This window comes from Daphnia magna, linkage group LG7 (genome assembly GCF_020631705.1).
Source record: "Daphnia magna isolate NIES linkage group LG7, ASM2063170v1.1, whole genome shotgun sequence".
NCBI classification, from domain to species: Eukaryota; Metazoa; Arthropoda; class Branchiopoda; order Diplostraca; family Daphniidae; genus Daphnia; species Daphnia magna.
The window spans coordinates 2,564,427-2,580,572 of NC_059188.1; the positions used below are offsets into that span (position 1 = coordinate 2,564,427).

General features: G+C 39.7%; 4 protein-coding genes and 1 non-coding gene across 6 annotated transcripts; 3 read left to right on the forward strand and 2 right to left on the reverse strand.

Moving 5' to 3' along the window:
- Positions 1-338: 338 nt before the first annotated feature.
- Positions 339-1,055, reverse strand: LOC116927459 (TD and POZ domain-containing protein 3). Its single transcript, XM_032934495.2, has one exon. It carries the CDS (start codon positions 1,053-1,055, stop codon positions 339-341), a length of 717 nt encoding a protein of 238 aa, XP_032790386.2.
- A 1,792-nt stretch (positions 1,056-2,847) lies between these two features.
- Positions 2,848-2,919, reverse strand: Trnaw-cca. The gene has a single exon. It is a non-coding gene; the product is annotated as a tRNA-Trp (tRNA).
- Positions 2,920-3,179: 260 nt separating this feature from the next.
- On the forward strand, positions 3,180-10,521 carry LOC116927456 (DNA repair protein RAD50). The gene is given in 26 exon segments (XM_032934490.2): positions 3,180-3,580; positions 3,649-3,753; positions 3,828-3,974; positions 4,041-4,156; positions 4,230-4,289; positions 4,445-4,497; positions 4,565-4,905; positions 4,970-5,204; positions 5,268-5,466; positions 5,559-5,717; positions 5,781-5,925; positions 5,991-6,210; positions 6,305-6,576; positions 6,635-6,898; positions 6,981-7,217; positions 7,219-7,419; positions 7,479-7,859; positions 7,923-8,232; positions 8,294-8,388; positions 8,469-8,602; positions 8,682-8,813; positions 8,873-9,625; positions 9,706-9,787; positions 9,854-9,915; positions 9,992-10,129; positions 10,210-10,521. Coding segments are annotated over 22 exon segments (4,008 nt in total). The 5' UTR covers positions 3,180-3,457; the 3' UTR covers positions 8,952-9,625; positions 9,706-9,787; positions 9,854-9,915; positions 9,992-10,129; positions 10,210-10,521.
- Positions 10,522-11,802: 1,281 nt separating this feature from the next.
- LOC116927458 lies at positions 11,803-13,932 on the forward strand. 2 transcript variants are annotated; one of them, XM_032934494.2, is made up of 4 exons: positions 11,803-12,143; positions 12,241-12,875; positions 12,936-13,042; positions 13,124-13,932. In XM_032934494.2, exons 2-4 carry the CDS (start codon positions 12,276-12,278, stop codon positions 13,716-13,718), a joined length of 1,302 nt encoding a protein of 433 aa, XP_032790385.2. In that variant the 5' UTR covers positions 11,803-12,143; positions 12,241-12,275; the 3' UTR covers positions 13,719-13,932. The 2 variants fall into 2 exon arrangements, with proteins under 2 accessions (XP_032790385.2, XP_032790384.2); XM_032934493.2 differs by having other exon boundaries at positions 11,803-12,875.
- Positions 13,933-14,876: 944 nt separating this feature from the next.
- On the forward strand, positions 14,877-15,965 carry LOC116927461. The gene is made up of 5 exons (XM_032934497.2): positions 14,877-15,078; positions 15,160-15,241; positions 15,306-15,367; positions 15,444-15,581; positions 15,661-15,965. Exons 1-5 carry the CDS (start codon positions 14,989-14,991, stop codon positions 15,823-15,825), a joined length of 537 nt encoding a protein of 178 aa, XP_032790388.2. The 5' UTR covers positions 14,877-14,988; the 3' UTR covers positions 15,826-15,965.
- Positions 15,966-16,146: the final 181 nt, after the last annotated feature.

The following is a 16,146-nucleotide window of genomic DNA, read 5'->3' on the forward strand; positions in this document are numbered from 1 at the left end:
TACGTAGTGAATCGGTCAAAGTGTCTTGCAGCAACCACTTAAATCATCTTAGCCTACATCATAACAGCCACGTGGATTGGCGAAATATGTGTATTGCAAAAGTGGGTAGCTTTTCTCTGACCCTACACAAGTCACATTGTTGTTTGGGCTAGACAAGTAATGCAAAAACATTTAATTATATCATTGTCCCAGTTGTATAGGCTTTATAGTGTGGAATCAAAGAGAATTTCGCGACTTTTGCCGATGGTGTGTAACACGGGTTTCCAAATGTAAGCTGGAATATCAGGTCCTTGATCGTGAGGTTTCATAGCATATGATCAGAATCGACGTAGACTTATTCACAGGCCCAGCATAAGCTGCGTGGTCTGATAACGTAATTCTGGATATGTCTTCATCATGTCCAGCCAATCCGGGCGTGAAGAAACGGCTCTGGCGTTCTTCGACATAAAATCTAGCGCCGCCTCGTGTAGCTTTGGTGAATTATTCTTGTGAGCCGTAATGAGGTAACGTGTAGCATTTGCCACCGTTAAATACCTTGACAAACGGGCTGCACATTCTTGTTTCAAAGACTCGACGGCGTACTCTTTAGCAGCGATTAGCAATTCTTCCAGATCTGCGTCTTCTTCAGCGACCACTTCTCCGGTGTAGATGTAGCGAAGGAGATTTTCAAAAATGTGTGCCTTAGTCAGTTTGATTGGAATGATTCGGTCCGTGCCCTTTTCGAAGCCATTTTGACACATGGCGGCCAATGTGGGACTTGCGGAAGACACAATCAAGGTGTGAGCTTTGATAGACTTCCCTTCACCGCAGTGGAAAGTAACGTCTGATAGAGTTTTGTCCTTCCACAAGTTGGACAGGTGTTGCAGGACATGAAGCTTTCCTTCTTTTACAGAAGTGGACCCATTATTAGGGGTCAAATCAATCAAAACTTCAAAGCCAAATGTTTGCCTAGGTTCACCGCAATCTTCACAACACAACTCGGAAGTGCAACCGCCACACGCGCACAATGTAACACGTTTCTCCCAACAAGCTGTCCAACAGTCGCCGAATGTCATTTTCTGCTGGATACCGTCTTTTGTAGGCGTAGACGAGCATCTCTTGTGGCTTGGTCGCCTCCGTTAGTTGGATTCTCATTTCTAGAGTTACCCCAGTTCCATCCAGATCATCGTAGTAATTGAGTACACACGATAGAATTTTCTCTTTCAAACTCCCTAGATCTGTTATTGCGCGTCTTCCCGTAGATGTTCGGTCGTTCCACGGAATGCAGAACAAGCCATCTCTAAGTTGCCGTATTTCGCTCGTTTGGGTGCTTATTTCAGACGCCGAAGAAGCAAAGATCGAAAACATAGTCGATCTTTTGTCACGTAAGCTGCTCCCCGGCATGTCTACGCAATTGAACTAGACCTACTAGTTTGTGAAGTAGGAGGAATTATCGCCAAACAAACAGATATTCGAAACGTTGCGTCCTTTAAGGAAACGTCGTAAATCGTAAGAGCGCTTACATTAAAATACTAAAGCAGTCTTTCGTGGACTATCATTTATAGGAAACTAGCGAGGAGCAATAAAGGAGGCTGCAGAAGGTGATGAATAGTTGGCTGGGCGAAATGAGTCGTATGGCAAAACCGCTTTTTGTTTCGTGAGAATTGACCTTAATTTTCCTAACATTAGGCTACCGTCTTTTACAAAAAGGCTATCATAAAAACAGCGCACAGAAAAGTTTAGTCTTAAGGGAGCAAAATCTATTTCAGAGAAACATTCATTTGACTACATTAGTAATAGCCTAGGCATATAGTAGACTACTAGACAAAGATCAATTTCCAAGAAATTTTCTTCGCCGATAACCTATTCAAGGTCTAAACATGGCATTGAAACGAGAAAAGCATTTACGAAGAATTCAAAGAAAACTTTGAGTAAACAAAAATTCTGCTCTATGATAAAACATTGCAGGATGACACCAACGTCCGATGACCAAAAAAAACAACAACGCAGTAGACTATTGTAATTTAACCCTGAAAATATATAAGAAACTTCGTGGGTTTGTAGCAGTGGTATTAGCCTATATATTACAAACACATCAAATGTCAGATTTTTTGAAATCTTGCCGATTTCTAAGGATTTTTATAATCGAATTACTATAATGGGTTCGCCATTCTGTTTATAACGTGTGTGAATGTCACGTGATCGTTACGCCATTTTGTCTTTTTCCCGCTCGTTTAAATTTTCGTTCGGCCGGTTATATGTTTTTGCATCGCTAAGATTTGCCCTGATGGATTCATCCATAGTTGTTCGGTTTAAAAATGTCCCTATTTTTGAAAATAGCCTAGCGATTTTACCAACCTTGTACGTATATGTTCGTATATCGTAGCCTATAATGTTAGTTTATTTCGCAAAACAACATAATTTCAATCGATATCTAGAGCACATAAATTTTTTTAACCTAGTAAAACTTTTCCTTGCATCATGTCCGTCTTTGTCATTTTACTTATACTGTCATTTCACCAAGTAACTTACAGTGCCTACTACAAGACTTAACAGCCGTTTTTTTTCAGAAACCAAGATACACCGGAGAATACAGATATTAATAAAATCTTTAATAAAATAAATAATATGATCAGACAGACTATTCGCATTAGCAGGCTATCTTCTCTTACATATATTGAGTCATTTTCGAATTCGCACATGCTTTTGAGTATGGACCGGTATGGATATAAAGAAAACGTGGATGTAGAAACATGGCAATTTAGCATTCCACATATAAATCAAAGACCTGTTTTTTCTATATTTATTTATTTACTTAAATATGTTTTTTCTGAAACATAAATCTCAAAAAAATTTAAAACTATTAATTGACCCCGACGTGATTTGAACACGCAACCTTCTGATCTGGAGTCAGACGCGCTACCGTTGCGCCACGGAGTCGTACTATTGCTTTCAGTTTGAAGATTGTCTAATAAGTTTCTGATCTTTTTCAAGAATTTTAATTAATGAAACAAAAAGTACTGAGATATTAATTTTGTCCTTGATTCGATGTAAAGCTACTGCAAATACTACCATTATTGTCAGATCATACCAGTTGCGTACAGCTAATTAGTGAAACCAGGAAACAGGAACAGCAACCCTCCTTCAATTCATAACAAGTAGGGGCAACAGTGTTACCCGAGCTTACATCGTCTGCTCTGCAATATTTTGAGACTTTGAGTTACTTTGGCGCGAGATGGTGCATGTTGACAACTTGTGACGACTTGTAAAAATACTCCAACTAACTTAACACGTTATCTTGACGAAAAGGGATGAAGTTATTCCAAAAACTCGTTCAATGATTGTGATAAAGCACAACTAAGACTATAGAGTTATCGGTCCTTTTCCAACATCGAATGAAATCGGCATTATTGAAACCGTAGGCGAGAAGTTGAGAAATATTTTTGTACGATATCGTGAGGAAAAAAATTTAGGGAAGATGTCAAGAATCGATCAGCTTTCCATTCAGGGTATTCGGAATTTTTCTTCGGAAAATGCTGAGGTCATCAGATTTGAGCCACCTGTAACATTAATTCTAGGGAAAAATGGCAGTGGCAAGACAGTGAGTTTAAAATGTCTCTAAAAATTTTTTTTTTCACAGTATGTTTGATAATTTAATTCATTTCCTAGACAATAATTGAGTCTCTCAAGTATGCTACAACAGGAGAAATGCCAGCTGGAACTAATAGGGGACAATCATTTATTCATGATCCTAAACTATCAACAAAGAAAATGGTCTGTGTTGAACACCAGAAAATTTGCAAACCTACTTTTTGACAACAAATTGTAAATTTTTCATTGCAAACTAGTCCATAGGGTGTGTGAAGTTGCAGTTTTTTGATGAGCACAACAACAAATTCATTGTCACACGTTCAATGGAAGCAAGAATACTGAAATCCAAATTGGACTTCAAAACAATAGATGGAACTATCTCTAAAGTCCAGTCTGATGGAACGGTTTGTAAAATTCTGCATTTAATTTGTGCATAAAGTAATCATGCATTAATAATTTTTCACTTACAGCTCAAGAGCCACAAGAATAAAAACAATGACTTGAACACTTTTGTCTGCAACACATTAGGTGTTTCTAAAGCACTGTTAAACAATGTGTTGTTTTGCCATCAAGAAGACTCAAATTGGTGTGTCAGTAATTGTTTGTGTGGATATGTTTGATTTCAAGGCAAATAAAAATTTTTTTTTTTCATATTTCAGGCCATTGGATGAAGCAAAAAAAGTAAAGGACAAATTTGATGATATATTCAACACCACAAGGTAGATGTAGTTAGAGAGATTTATTTATGAAAATGTATGAAGCAGTTTTACTTCCTGGATATACTAACCGAGAGTTCATGTCATTTAAGTTATATTTGTTTGATGTACTGTTATTATATAGTCACCCACAGCATTTAAAATCCTTATTTGTGCAGGTATGTCAAATGCCAGGATGAAATAAGGAAACAGATAATTGAAGTCAAAGCTAGTAATGATAAAAGAATAATGGTAATTCATGCATTTTCAAATTGATAACACGTTGGTTTCTTCCATAGAAATGAAGGATATTGAAAAAATGGTTGATCGTTATAAAATGCAAAAAGACCAAGCAGAAGAATTTCAGAATGATCAACGCCGCCAAACTGAGCGCAAAGCAAACTTAGAAGCTGAGATGCAACAATTACAGCAGAACAAAGCTGAGCTTGAAGCCAAGTTGAAGCAGTTGAAGGACCAGTATAAGGAAGCTGAAAGGATGAAGGGGGAAATTCAGAAAAAGAAAACTCGTATGGAAGAGTTGGAACGTAATCGGCATGACTTGGAATCCGATATTACGCGAGTTATTGCAGCCAGTGTTGAAGAATTGGAACTCGAAATTCGACGTTTCCAGATGACCAAGGTCTGGGATTCGAAAATGTCTACGGAATTAATTCTATTATAAATCTAGCTGTATTCTTGTGTAGGGTGATCGCGAAAAAGAACTCAATATTCTTCATAGAGAGCTGCAGCAGGTGGATCAAGAAGGAAAAGCAAATGCTGCAGCGCAACAAGAGCAGCTAGTGCAATTGGGCAAGCTGCAATCCGAAGAAGAGCAGCATAACAGTCGTATTAAGCAACGTGACACTCTTCTCATTAACTTGGCTCATCGTTACAAATGGGACAAAGACAGTGCTCCATTCCCGTCGAATGAACCGCTTAGTATGAATATTTTTGAGGTTTTTAAATACTGTTGATCATTACTTTAGGATGTACATTATATAGACACCGTTCAAGTTTCTCGTTATAAAAGTCTTCTGAAGCAAACTGTTGAGCAAGAAAAGCAAAAAGAATCCGTCTTGAAACAGGAGTTGGACGTTGAAGAAAGGAACCTTCTCAATTCTCTAAACAAATTGCGGGAAGGATGCGTTCGTCTTGAACAAGATATTAAAACGAAAGAAAGTTCACTAAGTTCTTTTCAAAGGTAAAAGCGTAAAAAATAGCAGGACATGGCAAGTTGCCATACGTTGGGTAAACGAGCTAATCATTTGCAAACCGTACGTACATATGTTGCAGAGAAGTGTCTGAGATAGAAGCAAAATTGGGTGCCATGGAAGAGAATAGTCGTCAAGTGAATCTACTGGAACGTCAACAAGTGGATGCACAGGCTTTAGTTGACCGTGCAAAAAGAGAGTTAAACGAAGCCGAACTGATTCGTGACATTGACAGAGCCAAGTTTGCTAACCTACAAGAGAAAGTTAAGTATTGAAATTAATAATGTTTACTGTTGGAATATAGATCCGAAAAAATGATACAAGAAGCTGAACTAGACCATTTACGGTCGCAGCTGAAAAAAGTCATGAGCCAAAGAGATATTCGTGTTAAACTGGATATGCATCAAAAAGATCTGTCTGGTAAAAAGACTCAGGAGCGTCGACTGATGGTACGCCAGACAATAATAATATTTTGAAGATCACCTTGAATTTGAACTTTCCTTTGTACTTGTAGTCTCGAGAGACGGTAGAAGACGCCATCAAGATTCTCGTTGGCGATAATGGAAATAAGGACAATCTCCTTTCGTACTATAATGGTCGTCTGAATTCCATAACTACTTCACTTTCAAAAAAACAGCAGAGTTTGACTAAACTGGGTCAAGAAGGGGCAACCTGCCAAGCCAACTTGAAAAATTTTCGCAATCAGTTGGAAGCCAAACAAAATGAGTTGGCCGGTATGCACGTTATTATAAACCGCGATGCATATAGTTGTATATGGATAATTTATTCTTTTTTTTTTTTTTTTGTATTTCCTTTCCTTTTTCGTAGCCTACCAACAAAAACTAAAGGACGCCGGGAGTTCTGGCGCTGCCGAGCTGGAAAGTGATATTTCTCGATTAGCTCTAGAAATCCAAGACCTTGACGACCAGCGTGGATTAGTTCACGGCTCTGAAAAGATGTACCATCACTTTATTGATAAAATGGAAAAGCAACGGGCTCACTCAGATTGTCCTCTTTGCCATCGTGAATTTGACGATTCAGATGAAGCTCAAATGCTGAAAGACGAAATGAAAAACCGAGTGGAAGCTATGCCTGCTAAGGTACTTATTACAAGAGACGATCAATAGAATAAAATAAAATACTGAAATATTTTCAAAGAAAGCGGATTTAGATCGCAAAATTGTCGAGAAAAAAAATAAACATGGGCAGCTATTACAGTTACGTCCGGTTGCCCAATCTGTTGCCAAACTAACGGAAGTAGAAATCCCTCGGCTTCAAACTGGATTGCAAGATCTCGAAAGTCGCTCCAACACAATTCAAGCCGAATTGAGAGATTTGGAAGAGTCTATTGAATTCCTAAAAAATGAAGAAGATATTGGGAAAAAAGCTCATCCTGATATTATCCAGCTTGACGCACTGAAAGTTTGTTTTTCAAATATCTTCACTTGCACGCTGGAGGCGTAGTATAAATGGCTTTCTTTTTGTGTACCCCTTTTTATCGTAGAATGACATTAAGAAGTTGCAGTCTCAAGTTGACAGTATCCAGGCTCAACTTGGTCTTTCTGGCAGTGAAGGTGATTTGACCGTCGAAGAAGTCCAGGAACAGGTAGAAAAGGCCGAAGCGACATACCGATCAACAACGCAAAGTATCGAATCGATGAACGAACGTTACAACGAGCATCAAAGCAAATTAACGCAGCTGCAGAAAAATGTGAATGGCCTCATGGAGCGCAAACTTCAGCTTGAACAATAATTTGCAACAAAGAGGCAATTTGCTGGAGCGCAAAGGTACTTTAGAGACAGATATCGAGCAGGCTCTTTTCGATATCGAAGAATGGAAACAAAAATTAGAGCCAATGGTGGCGAAACAATTGGCGGCCCAAGCTGCGCATTCTGACGCTCAGAAAAGACGAAGTGCGCTAACAGAACAAGCAAGGAGCAAGGTGGAAATATTATTAGATTGTTCATCAAAGTCGATTTGACTATACTTGATTTTTCACAGATTGAAGAATTGTTAAATCAGCTTCGTGGTTTAGCCAGTTTGGACAAAGAAATCGAAAAGTGGGGTGCTGACGGCAAAGTTGCTCAACTGAGACACAGCCAGCAAGAGGTGGACCGGTTGAAAACGGAAAAATTGGCGCTTGAACAACGAAAAAAAGAAATTCAAGAAAAAATCAAGAAATTAGAATTGGCTCTAAGTAACTGCGAAAATGAAGAGAGAAACTTGCGAAACAATCTCAAGTTAATTGTCAATACCACCGATAGGGAGGTTGTTAAGCAAGAACTTGAAGATTTCAATTCTAAATTAGAGACTTTCAAATTACCACAACTGATCAAAGAAATTCAAAGACTTGAAGGGCAACTAGAAAGTTGCAAGATCAAAGTAAGTCTATTTTTTTCTCCTACCTTCTCGCTTTATTCTGTAAACGCGTTTGATCCTTTTTAGTTAGGCGAACTAGGTGGAACATTTCAAGAAATTCAGAAAAGCATCCGTGAGCTTGAAGTGAAATTGCAACGAGAAGAGTTTGCTACGGCGGAGGAGCGGTATTTGGACCAGGTCAAAGATTATGAAGTGCACCAGGCCATCAGTGAGGATCTAGGGAACTTTTATAATGCGCTCGAGTCTGCCCTCATGAAATTTCATAAGGAGAGGATGAGCGTCATTAATAGAATGGTTCGTGAAATGTGGCATTCTACTTACAAGGGCAAGGATATCGATTACGTCGAAATCCGTGCAGAAGAGTCGGCAGGAACGAGTATGTCACGTTTATGTCATTATTATTCAACTCAGTTTTACACTGTCGTTTTTTTCTGAAGGTGGCAATACGCGTCGCCAATATAATTACCGAGTTGTCATGGTAAAAAATGGGGTCGAAATGGACATGAGGGGAAGATGCAGTGCCGGACAAAAGGTAGATCTTTCTTTCTTTTCTTTTTTTTTTTTTTCTGCAATCATGCCGGATATTACAACATCTTTTGCGTGTTTGCTTAGGTTTTGGCCTCGCTGATCATTCGCATGGCACTGGCAGAGGCATTTAGTTCCAAATGCGGTGTCTTAGCTTTGGATGAGCCTACCACAAATTTGGATGAAGATAACATTGCCAGTTTAAGCGATACCATTTTGGAGTAAGACATTAATAGTGACAATTGTATTATTTTCGTAACACTACGACTCGTTTATTTTTTATTTTATTTTTTTACCAAGGCTGTCGAACGCAATCACACGCCAGAAGCGAAAATTCCAACTCATTGTTATTACGCATGATGAGAAATTTTTGGAACGAATGTCTCGCGATAAAAGGATGGAAAGATTTTATCGAGTGGATCGCAATCGATTGTAAGTCCTGTGGATTTCAAGTTTCATGCATATTGTATTAAAATCTAAACTTTGCTTAGTAATATGTCGGAAATAAGGCAGTTTGACGTCATGGGTGGATCGCAATCAACAAACATAGCGAAGAAAATGCTGAAATAGTCGGAGAAAATCCTTTGAGTCAATGTTGTGTTAACATTGATGACCTTGTTTATCTTTTCCATCTACGTTGAAACCAAAAAACTTGTTACGGTCGGTGTTCTTCAAACTAATTAAACAAGTTTTATTGTGGCCTTTTGATGGTTTGATTTCATCACTTGAAACGAAGTTGACTTGCACTGGCAAAAATTTTTACCCACACTTCCGTAGATTCACATCAAAAGGAAACGTCATTCATCTACTAACTATATTCTTCTCTTTCAACCTATTCGTCCACCACCCGTTTGAGTCACATATGAAAACTCAAATACTTGTCAAGCGAAAACGAGTGGTTTTTTTTACATCACACCGATACTTTCTCTTTGTTCGACCATAAAAGTATGTTATTTGGACTGCCAAGAAAAAAAAACAGTGCCATGTCTCGGGGAAATGGAGAAAACCCAGCTGGAGGCATTTTTCTCTGTAGTTCGTACTGTATACAGGTACGAGTAGGTTCGACTTAAGGCCACAGTCACGATTCCACCTGCGTTTGCGATAGAACTCGCGAGTTTTTTCTTCTAAACAAGAATAGAAAGATACACAACAAAATGACGATTCACCAAACAGTGATCATAGCTCTTTCGCTTTTCATTTTACAAGCCAATTTTGTGTTGCCTAGTCCCACTTCCACACATCTGGTAAGTAAAAAAGGAAAACCTGTTGCTGTTCAGCCACGGCTTGACCGATTTAATTTCATTGTATTTGGGTCGTTGTTTAGGTGAAGCGCCAAACTCTACAGAGAGATTCTACATTATTCTTAGACTCTATTGGTGACTTGGTGATTGGGGTTATCAACACCGGTATTTCTTATTCAAAAAATTTTATTAGACGTGTAACGTGGTATTGAATTTCACGTTTTATTGCAGGCCTGCGGAGTGTTGCGGCCTTGATTACATCCGGAAACGAAGCCACTCAAAAGATGGCCGTGGTAGCTATCATTTTATTATATGCGGTGCACTTTGTACACTCCCATCTTATATAACCATTCTCTTGGCCAAAATAAGGCAGTTGGATCTGCCGCTCTGCCGCCTTTACTGAATGTCACGAGAGCTTTTACACGCGTCCAACAATCTTCCACGCGGCTCTTCAACAACACGCAAGCTGTCCTGCCGGAGCCTGGAACATTGCGTGACGTGACAAGAGTATTTTAAAAAATCAAAGAGATTCAATTCAAATCAGTCATCGACGTTTGTGAACTAAACGTTTTTGTTTTCTTTTGCAGCGAATTGCCCAAGGAATTCAGCCGGCCATCGGACTGGTCGGACAGTCGGTGAATAGCACGTTCCGAGGTTCGTCCGGTCTTTTTGGTGGACGAGCGAATACAACTAGAGTCAACCCTAACGATATCGAGATTCCCGACGAATTTGCAGATTTCGAGAACAACTAAGTCTTTACTGTAATGCCTTTAAACAACTGTTTTAGAGTCACCGTGCATGATGACTACATTGTACTTGTGTGTTGCAAAAATCCGCTGGCGTGTTTGTTCGTTTTTTTCTGTGCTAAAAAGTCGAAAATACGGAATACTCTAAGTATTGTTGCCTTTGTTTACGCATTTTTTTTTTTTTTTTCAACCACGTTCAACCATGACTCGTGGACGAATTTGGGAATTTCAGGTTTCACAATGCAAGCCTTCGGCGATTTATGCTGTCGTACCCAAACTGCCAGCATTTTTCATCAGCAGCGTCCGCCTGTGTCTATTCATAAGCCCGTAAACAGCCAGAAAACCATTTTCAAGATTGTTGAAAATTATTTGCACACTCTTTACAATGACAAGGACCAGAATTTCCCTGCATAAAAATGTTTGTAATGGCCCTCCAGGGTGTTCGGCATTGACGGATGCGTAATTCGCAGAATAACTGACCTTGACGCTTCAGCCTGGTTTTACAGTCGTGGTTGAAAGTATCTTTATTATCTTTATTTCATCCACGACTGATGACTGTTCTAGACGAACCGACTTTTTCTGTAGTTACACGATGGGCCATCGCTTTGACATCATTCAATTCTAGGATGCCATTATTAACTAGAGGTGATCCTTGAGCCAATTGTTTGCAATTCAGCAAAGAAGAACTTCACTTTCTGATTTCCGTACAGGTTTTCTTATTCTTACGGTGCATATTTTTAGACTTGCGTTCACCTTAGACGTAGCAATTTCTCCACACCCAGTTGCACTTGTATGTTCGAGATAATTGGTACCAAAGCCTTTATCCTACTTTGGCATGTTGGCACGAGACGCAATTTGCACGAAACACCCGATTGAATTGATTACTTGTTTAACGATCCGTTTGCTTTCGATGCATCGGTGCTTGAAGGACAGGTCGGACAAAATGTAGCAACTGGGTCATTGAATAACGTATAGGATGAATGATCGAGAAAAGAGGTTGGACTCGTCTGGCCACTTGAAAACACCATATGCATCGTAAGCAAATCCATATGTCATAAAGGGAATTGCAAAAAAGATATTGCACCGAAATTTCGAGTTTTCACGATAGTGGCTGCTGTTTTCTAGTCCAGGCCATAAGAATAAAAGAGTACAAATACAAGAATACGAAAATAAAAATTGGAAAGGGAAAAATAAAGAGACGACAGACAAAGTAAAGAGTTAAGTTGGTCTTAACAGTGGTTTTGCCTCATTGGATTTTCGGGGCCTTTGTTCCCTAAATAAAATGTTTTTCTCTGAACAAAGTTCAGCACTTTTCAGAAATTGTGAACTGTGCTTAACCAAAATATGGCCTCTGATTCGCTATCTTTACTATACTACTATTGTCCCCACCTTTCTCTACCTACTTTTACAACTCTTCAATGCCATCGAGCCAATGTTTCTTCTCCTGCATGACCTTTCTCAACACCAAAGTCATTGAACTCCATGTCTGTCATTCCACAAGGAGAAGTCATCCACACCTATAAACTCATAGACGAGAGAGAGAAGGAAATGTTGGGTCACCTAAGGTTATTGACTGGGTCAACTAGAAGAAAGAAGAAACGAACCGAACGATCAACGCGTAGCATGTCATTTGAGGCGTTTTTTCCTTAGTTCGGGTTGAGCTGCACTTGACATACGACGTCCTCAGTTGTTTATTCCACAAGTTCATCATCGAATCCCAAAGTTAAATTTCATCATTTTCCTAGCATCTCCCTTTAAAATCAGACTGCATACAGGTAATTATAGATGAACAACTAAATCTCTTCGTCTCGTTCACAATCTAGGATACAACAAATTTGCATATCACGAAAGACATTGTCATTCCCTCAGCAGGAATCCGCCTTAATAGTCTACTTGAAATTCAAATTATGCCGAAACCCTTTTTAACGACCTCATCGATCCTCGTGCTCCTGTTCTTCGCCAGTCAAAGGGGAAATGTTGTCGTCAGCCAATATCTAAACAAACATCTGTTTGTAGACGAGCGCAGCTTGATTAAACAGGATTCGGAAGCTCCCGCTGGTATAAATGCAGCTGATGTAACGAATGAGACTGAGGCATCTAGTGTAGCCCCTCCATTCGATGTCGGAGGCAACCTTTTGTCTGCAATCTCCATCCTGTCTAGAGTCTTTAATGTCTTGGAAGCCATCGACCGAAGGATCCTACCACAACCGATGACTGCACTAAATATTTTAGACGGCGTGCGAAAGTTGGAAGATCTCATCCGCCCTAACTACGAAGGGCAATACAAGAAAGCAGAAGACTCTATATCACGAGCCTTATACGACATGGGTCTTATGAAGTCTGGTGCAGGAAGTCAAGGAACAGCAGAAGCCTCACAGTTCCAGGAATTTTTGTGGCTTGAAAGGGCGCGACTCATAGATGGCAACATTATTCTGCTCATGGAAGGCTTACTTGGTCGACAGGTTGCTGGCGCTGATTTGATGGAGAACATTCAAGACGGTCTTAAAGTAAATGAATTTATCCATTTGAAGTAACGATTGATTGCTGTAATGCATGCTTGCTTTTAGTGTGACGTCATGGACGTCTTAGAAAAAGTGAAGCGATATAATGATCTTATCGAAAGCGGCTCGATGGCTTTCAATCATTTCGCGACGTTAGGAAAAATGTCCGAACTGTAAGTCAATTCTATCGTTTCTCGATTCGTACACCCATTAGAAATGTTCCTACCAATGACTGAAATTTTGACACGGTTTAGGGAGGTGGCTCGAAGAAGAGCCGCGTTCGAGCAGCGTAACGTCAGAGTTCTAGCGCGAAGCGTGCAAGTCGGTGAAGAATGTTTCCAGCGCCAGCTGAGCGAAGTACGTGAAGGATCGACAACAGAACAAGCTGCTGAACAAGTGGCACAAGTCATGTCTACTCTCTATCCATTGCCGACACGATGGATTGTCGCTGTCTACCAGGATAAAAAGGAAAAGAAGCTCCCACGTGGCTCTGTCAAACCTCTCAAATCAAAACTTTCTGCCGACTTTAACGTTATTATTAACGGCTTTCACGTAGCTTTGTTTCCTTTCCTCGACGGGAAGATGCCACAGATGATCGACGGTCTTCGGATCGACCACTTTTGCAACCGGCGCGTCAAAGCAGCCGGCCAAATGCCAATCTGCGATCTTGGCAGCACTGACGGGGAATTTATCTACGATGAGCTGAGACGGTTGGGCATCGTTTCTGATTCGCTCGATTTGATCGTCGTGCCTTCAGAAGGCCAGCTCAGTGCAAGGACTGTACCGCTCGGCAGTTTACCACCCTTTTTCGCTAAAAAATACCCTGACTTCGATATAATTGCGTTTTAATTGAATTATTTTTTAAATCATGGAAAGAAAAGGATTTTCTTAAAAATTTAAAATGCCTTTTTTTTAGATGATAATTTATTGAACTTGTACGGTGGCTTTTGGTTTTCATACCACTTAAAATTATTGAAATAGTTTTGCGAATACAATGCTTTATGGCCATTGAAAGGCATAAAGCGACAAGATGATTTAAAACTTGTAAAACCAGATCTTTTTCTTCGCGTGTTTTTTTTTTTATCTTTTTTTTTTATTATTATTATTTATTTTTTTTTCCTGTTATGTATGTGTTGTTCTGTATGAGAGTAAAGTGAGTTGTCACTACAAGGTAGCCTACTAATCGTAAACTGTTTTGTTTTATCGACCCAGTTTACTTATTATCGCTGGTATGCATGCAGCTATGGAGACAGCTACTTTAGCTACTAGGGTAACAACAATGTTAACAACTGGCTATGGCCGTATAGCGTACACACGCTCAGCGCATTAAATAGCACTTTTGATCTTGCTTTTGATGGGATGTTTGGTTTCCGGGGTTCGGTTTGGATCCGCTTCGCCACTATCTTTTTTAAATGACGGCAAAAAATTGCGCCAAAGTTTGAAAAGTTTGTTTGCTAATAGTAGGCTACGTCGGAAATAAGGTAATTCTGACGTCATGGCGGACAGACCGCAATCAACAAAAAGGACAAAAAATGCTGAAATAGCCGGTGAAAATCCTTTGAATCAATGTTATCTTAACAGAGATGACCTTGTTTATCTTTTTTATACACGTTGAAACCTAAAAAACTTGTTGCGGTTGGTGTACTTCAAACTAATTAAACGAGTTTTATTATGGAATTTTGATGGGTTGATTTCATCACGCTGAAACGAGGTTGACTTGCACCGGCAATAATTTTTACCCACACACTTCCGTAGATTCACATGAAAAAGAAACGTCATTCATCTGCTGGCTTTATTCTTCTCTTTCTAGCTATTCATTCACCACCCGTTTGAGTCACATATGAAAACCCAAATACTTGCCAAGTGAAAACGAGTGGTTTTTTACTTTCTCTTTGTTCGACCATAAAAGTCTGTTATTTGGACTGCCAAGAAAAATAAACAGTGCCATGTCTCGGGAAAATAGAGAAAACCCAGCAGGAGGTATTTTTCTCTTTAGTTCGTATACTGTATACAGGTACGGGTAGGTTCGACTTAAGGCCACAGTCACGATTCCACCTGCGTTTGCAAAAGAACTCGCGAGTTTTTTCTTCTAAACAAGAATAGAAAGATACACAACAAAATGACGATTCGCCAAACAGTGATCATAGCTCTTTCGCTTTTCATTTTACAAGCCAATTTTGTGTTGCCTAGTCCCACTTCCACACATCTGGTAAGTAAAAAAGGAAAAACCTGTTGCTGTTCAGCCACGGCTTGACCGATTTAATTTCATTGTATTTGGGTCGTTGTTTAGGTAAAGCGCCAAACTCTACAGAGAGATTCTACATTATTCCTAGACTCTGTTGGTGATTTGGTGGTAGGGGTTGTCAATACTGGTATTTCGTGTAATACCTGTTATTAGTCCTGTAAAGTGGTATTGAATTTCACGTTTTATTGCAGGCCTGCGGAGTGTTGCGGCCTTGATTACATCCGGAAACGAAGCCACCCAAAAGACGGCCGTGGTAGCTATCATTTTATTATATGCGGTGCACATTGTACACTCCCATCTTATCTAACCATTCTCTTGGCCAAAATAAGGCAGTTGGATCTGCAGCTCTGCCGCCTTTACTGAATGTCACGAGAGCTTTTACACGCGTCCAACAATCTGCCACGCGGCTCTTCAACAACACGCAAGCTGTCCTGCCAGAGCCTGGAACTTTGCGTGACGTGACAAGAGTATAAAAAAAGTCAAAGAGATTCAATTGGAATAATTCATCGACGTTTGCAAACTAAACGTTTTTGTTTTCTTTTGCAGCGAATTGCTCAAGGAATTCAGCCGTCCATCGGACTGGTCGGACAGTCGGTGAATAGCACGTTCCGAGGTTCGTCCGGTCTTTTTGGTGGACGAGCGAATACAACTAGAGTCAACCCTAACGATATCGAGATTCCCGACGAATTTGCAGATTTTGAGAGCAATTAAGCCTTTACTGTGAAATTCCTTTGAACAACTGTTTGAAAATCAACGTGTGTGACTACTTTGTACTTTTGTGTTGCAAAAATCCGCTTGCGTGTTTTATTTCTCTACGCTAAAAAGTCGAAAAAAAAACTTAATATTTTCAAGTTTTGTTGCCTTTGTTTGAACGAATTTGGGAATTTCAGGTTTCACAATACTAGGCCATCAGCAGTTTGTACTGCCGTACCCAAACTGTGTTTACGTCACAAGCCCGTAACCAGCCCGAACACCGTTTTCAAGATTATTGAAAATCATTTGCACACTCTTTACAATGACAAGGACCATTAC

Excerpts from the sequence above, each read along its gene's own strand:
- LOC116927459 (XM_032934495.2), bottom strand. The coding sequence starts at position 1,055 with ATGACATTCGGCGACTGTTGGACAGCTTGTTGGGAGAAACGTGTTACA.
- LOC116927458 (XM_032934493.2), top strand. The coding sequence starts at position 12,276 with ATGCCGAAACCCTTTTTAACGACCTCATCGATCCTCGTGCTCCTGTTC. Across the intron at positions 12,876-12,935 it reads ACATTCAAGACGGTCTTAAA|TGTGACGTCATGGACGTCTT; the intron begins GTAAATGAATTT and ends GCTTGCTTTTAG. Across the intron at positions 13,043-13,123 it reads TTAGGAAAAATGTCCGAACT|GGAGGTGGCTCGAAGAAGAG; the intron begins GTAAGTCAATTC and ends GACACGGTTTAG.
- LOC116927461 (XM_032934497.2), top strand. The coding sequence starts at position 14,989 with ATGACGATTCGCCAAACAGTGATCATAGCTCTTTCGCTTTTCATTTTA. Across the intron at positions 15,079-15,159 it reads GTCCCACTTCCACACATCTG|GTAAAGCGCCAAACTCTACA; the intron begins GTAAGTAAAAAA and ends GTCGTTGTTTAG. Across the intron at positions 15,368-15,443 it reads CCACCCAAAAGACGGCCGTG|GCAGTTGGATCTGCAGCTCT; the intron begins GTAGCTATCATT and ends GGCCAAAATAAG.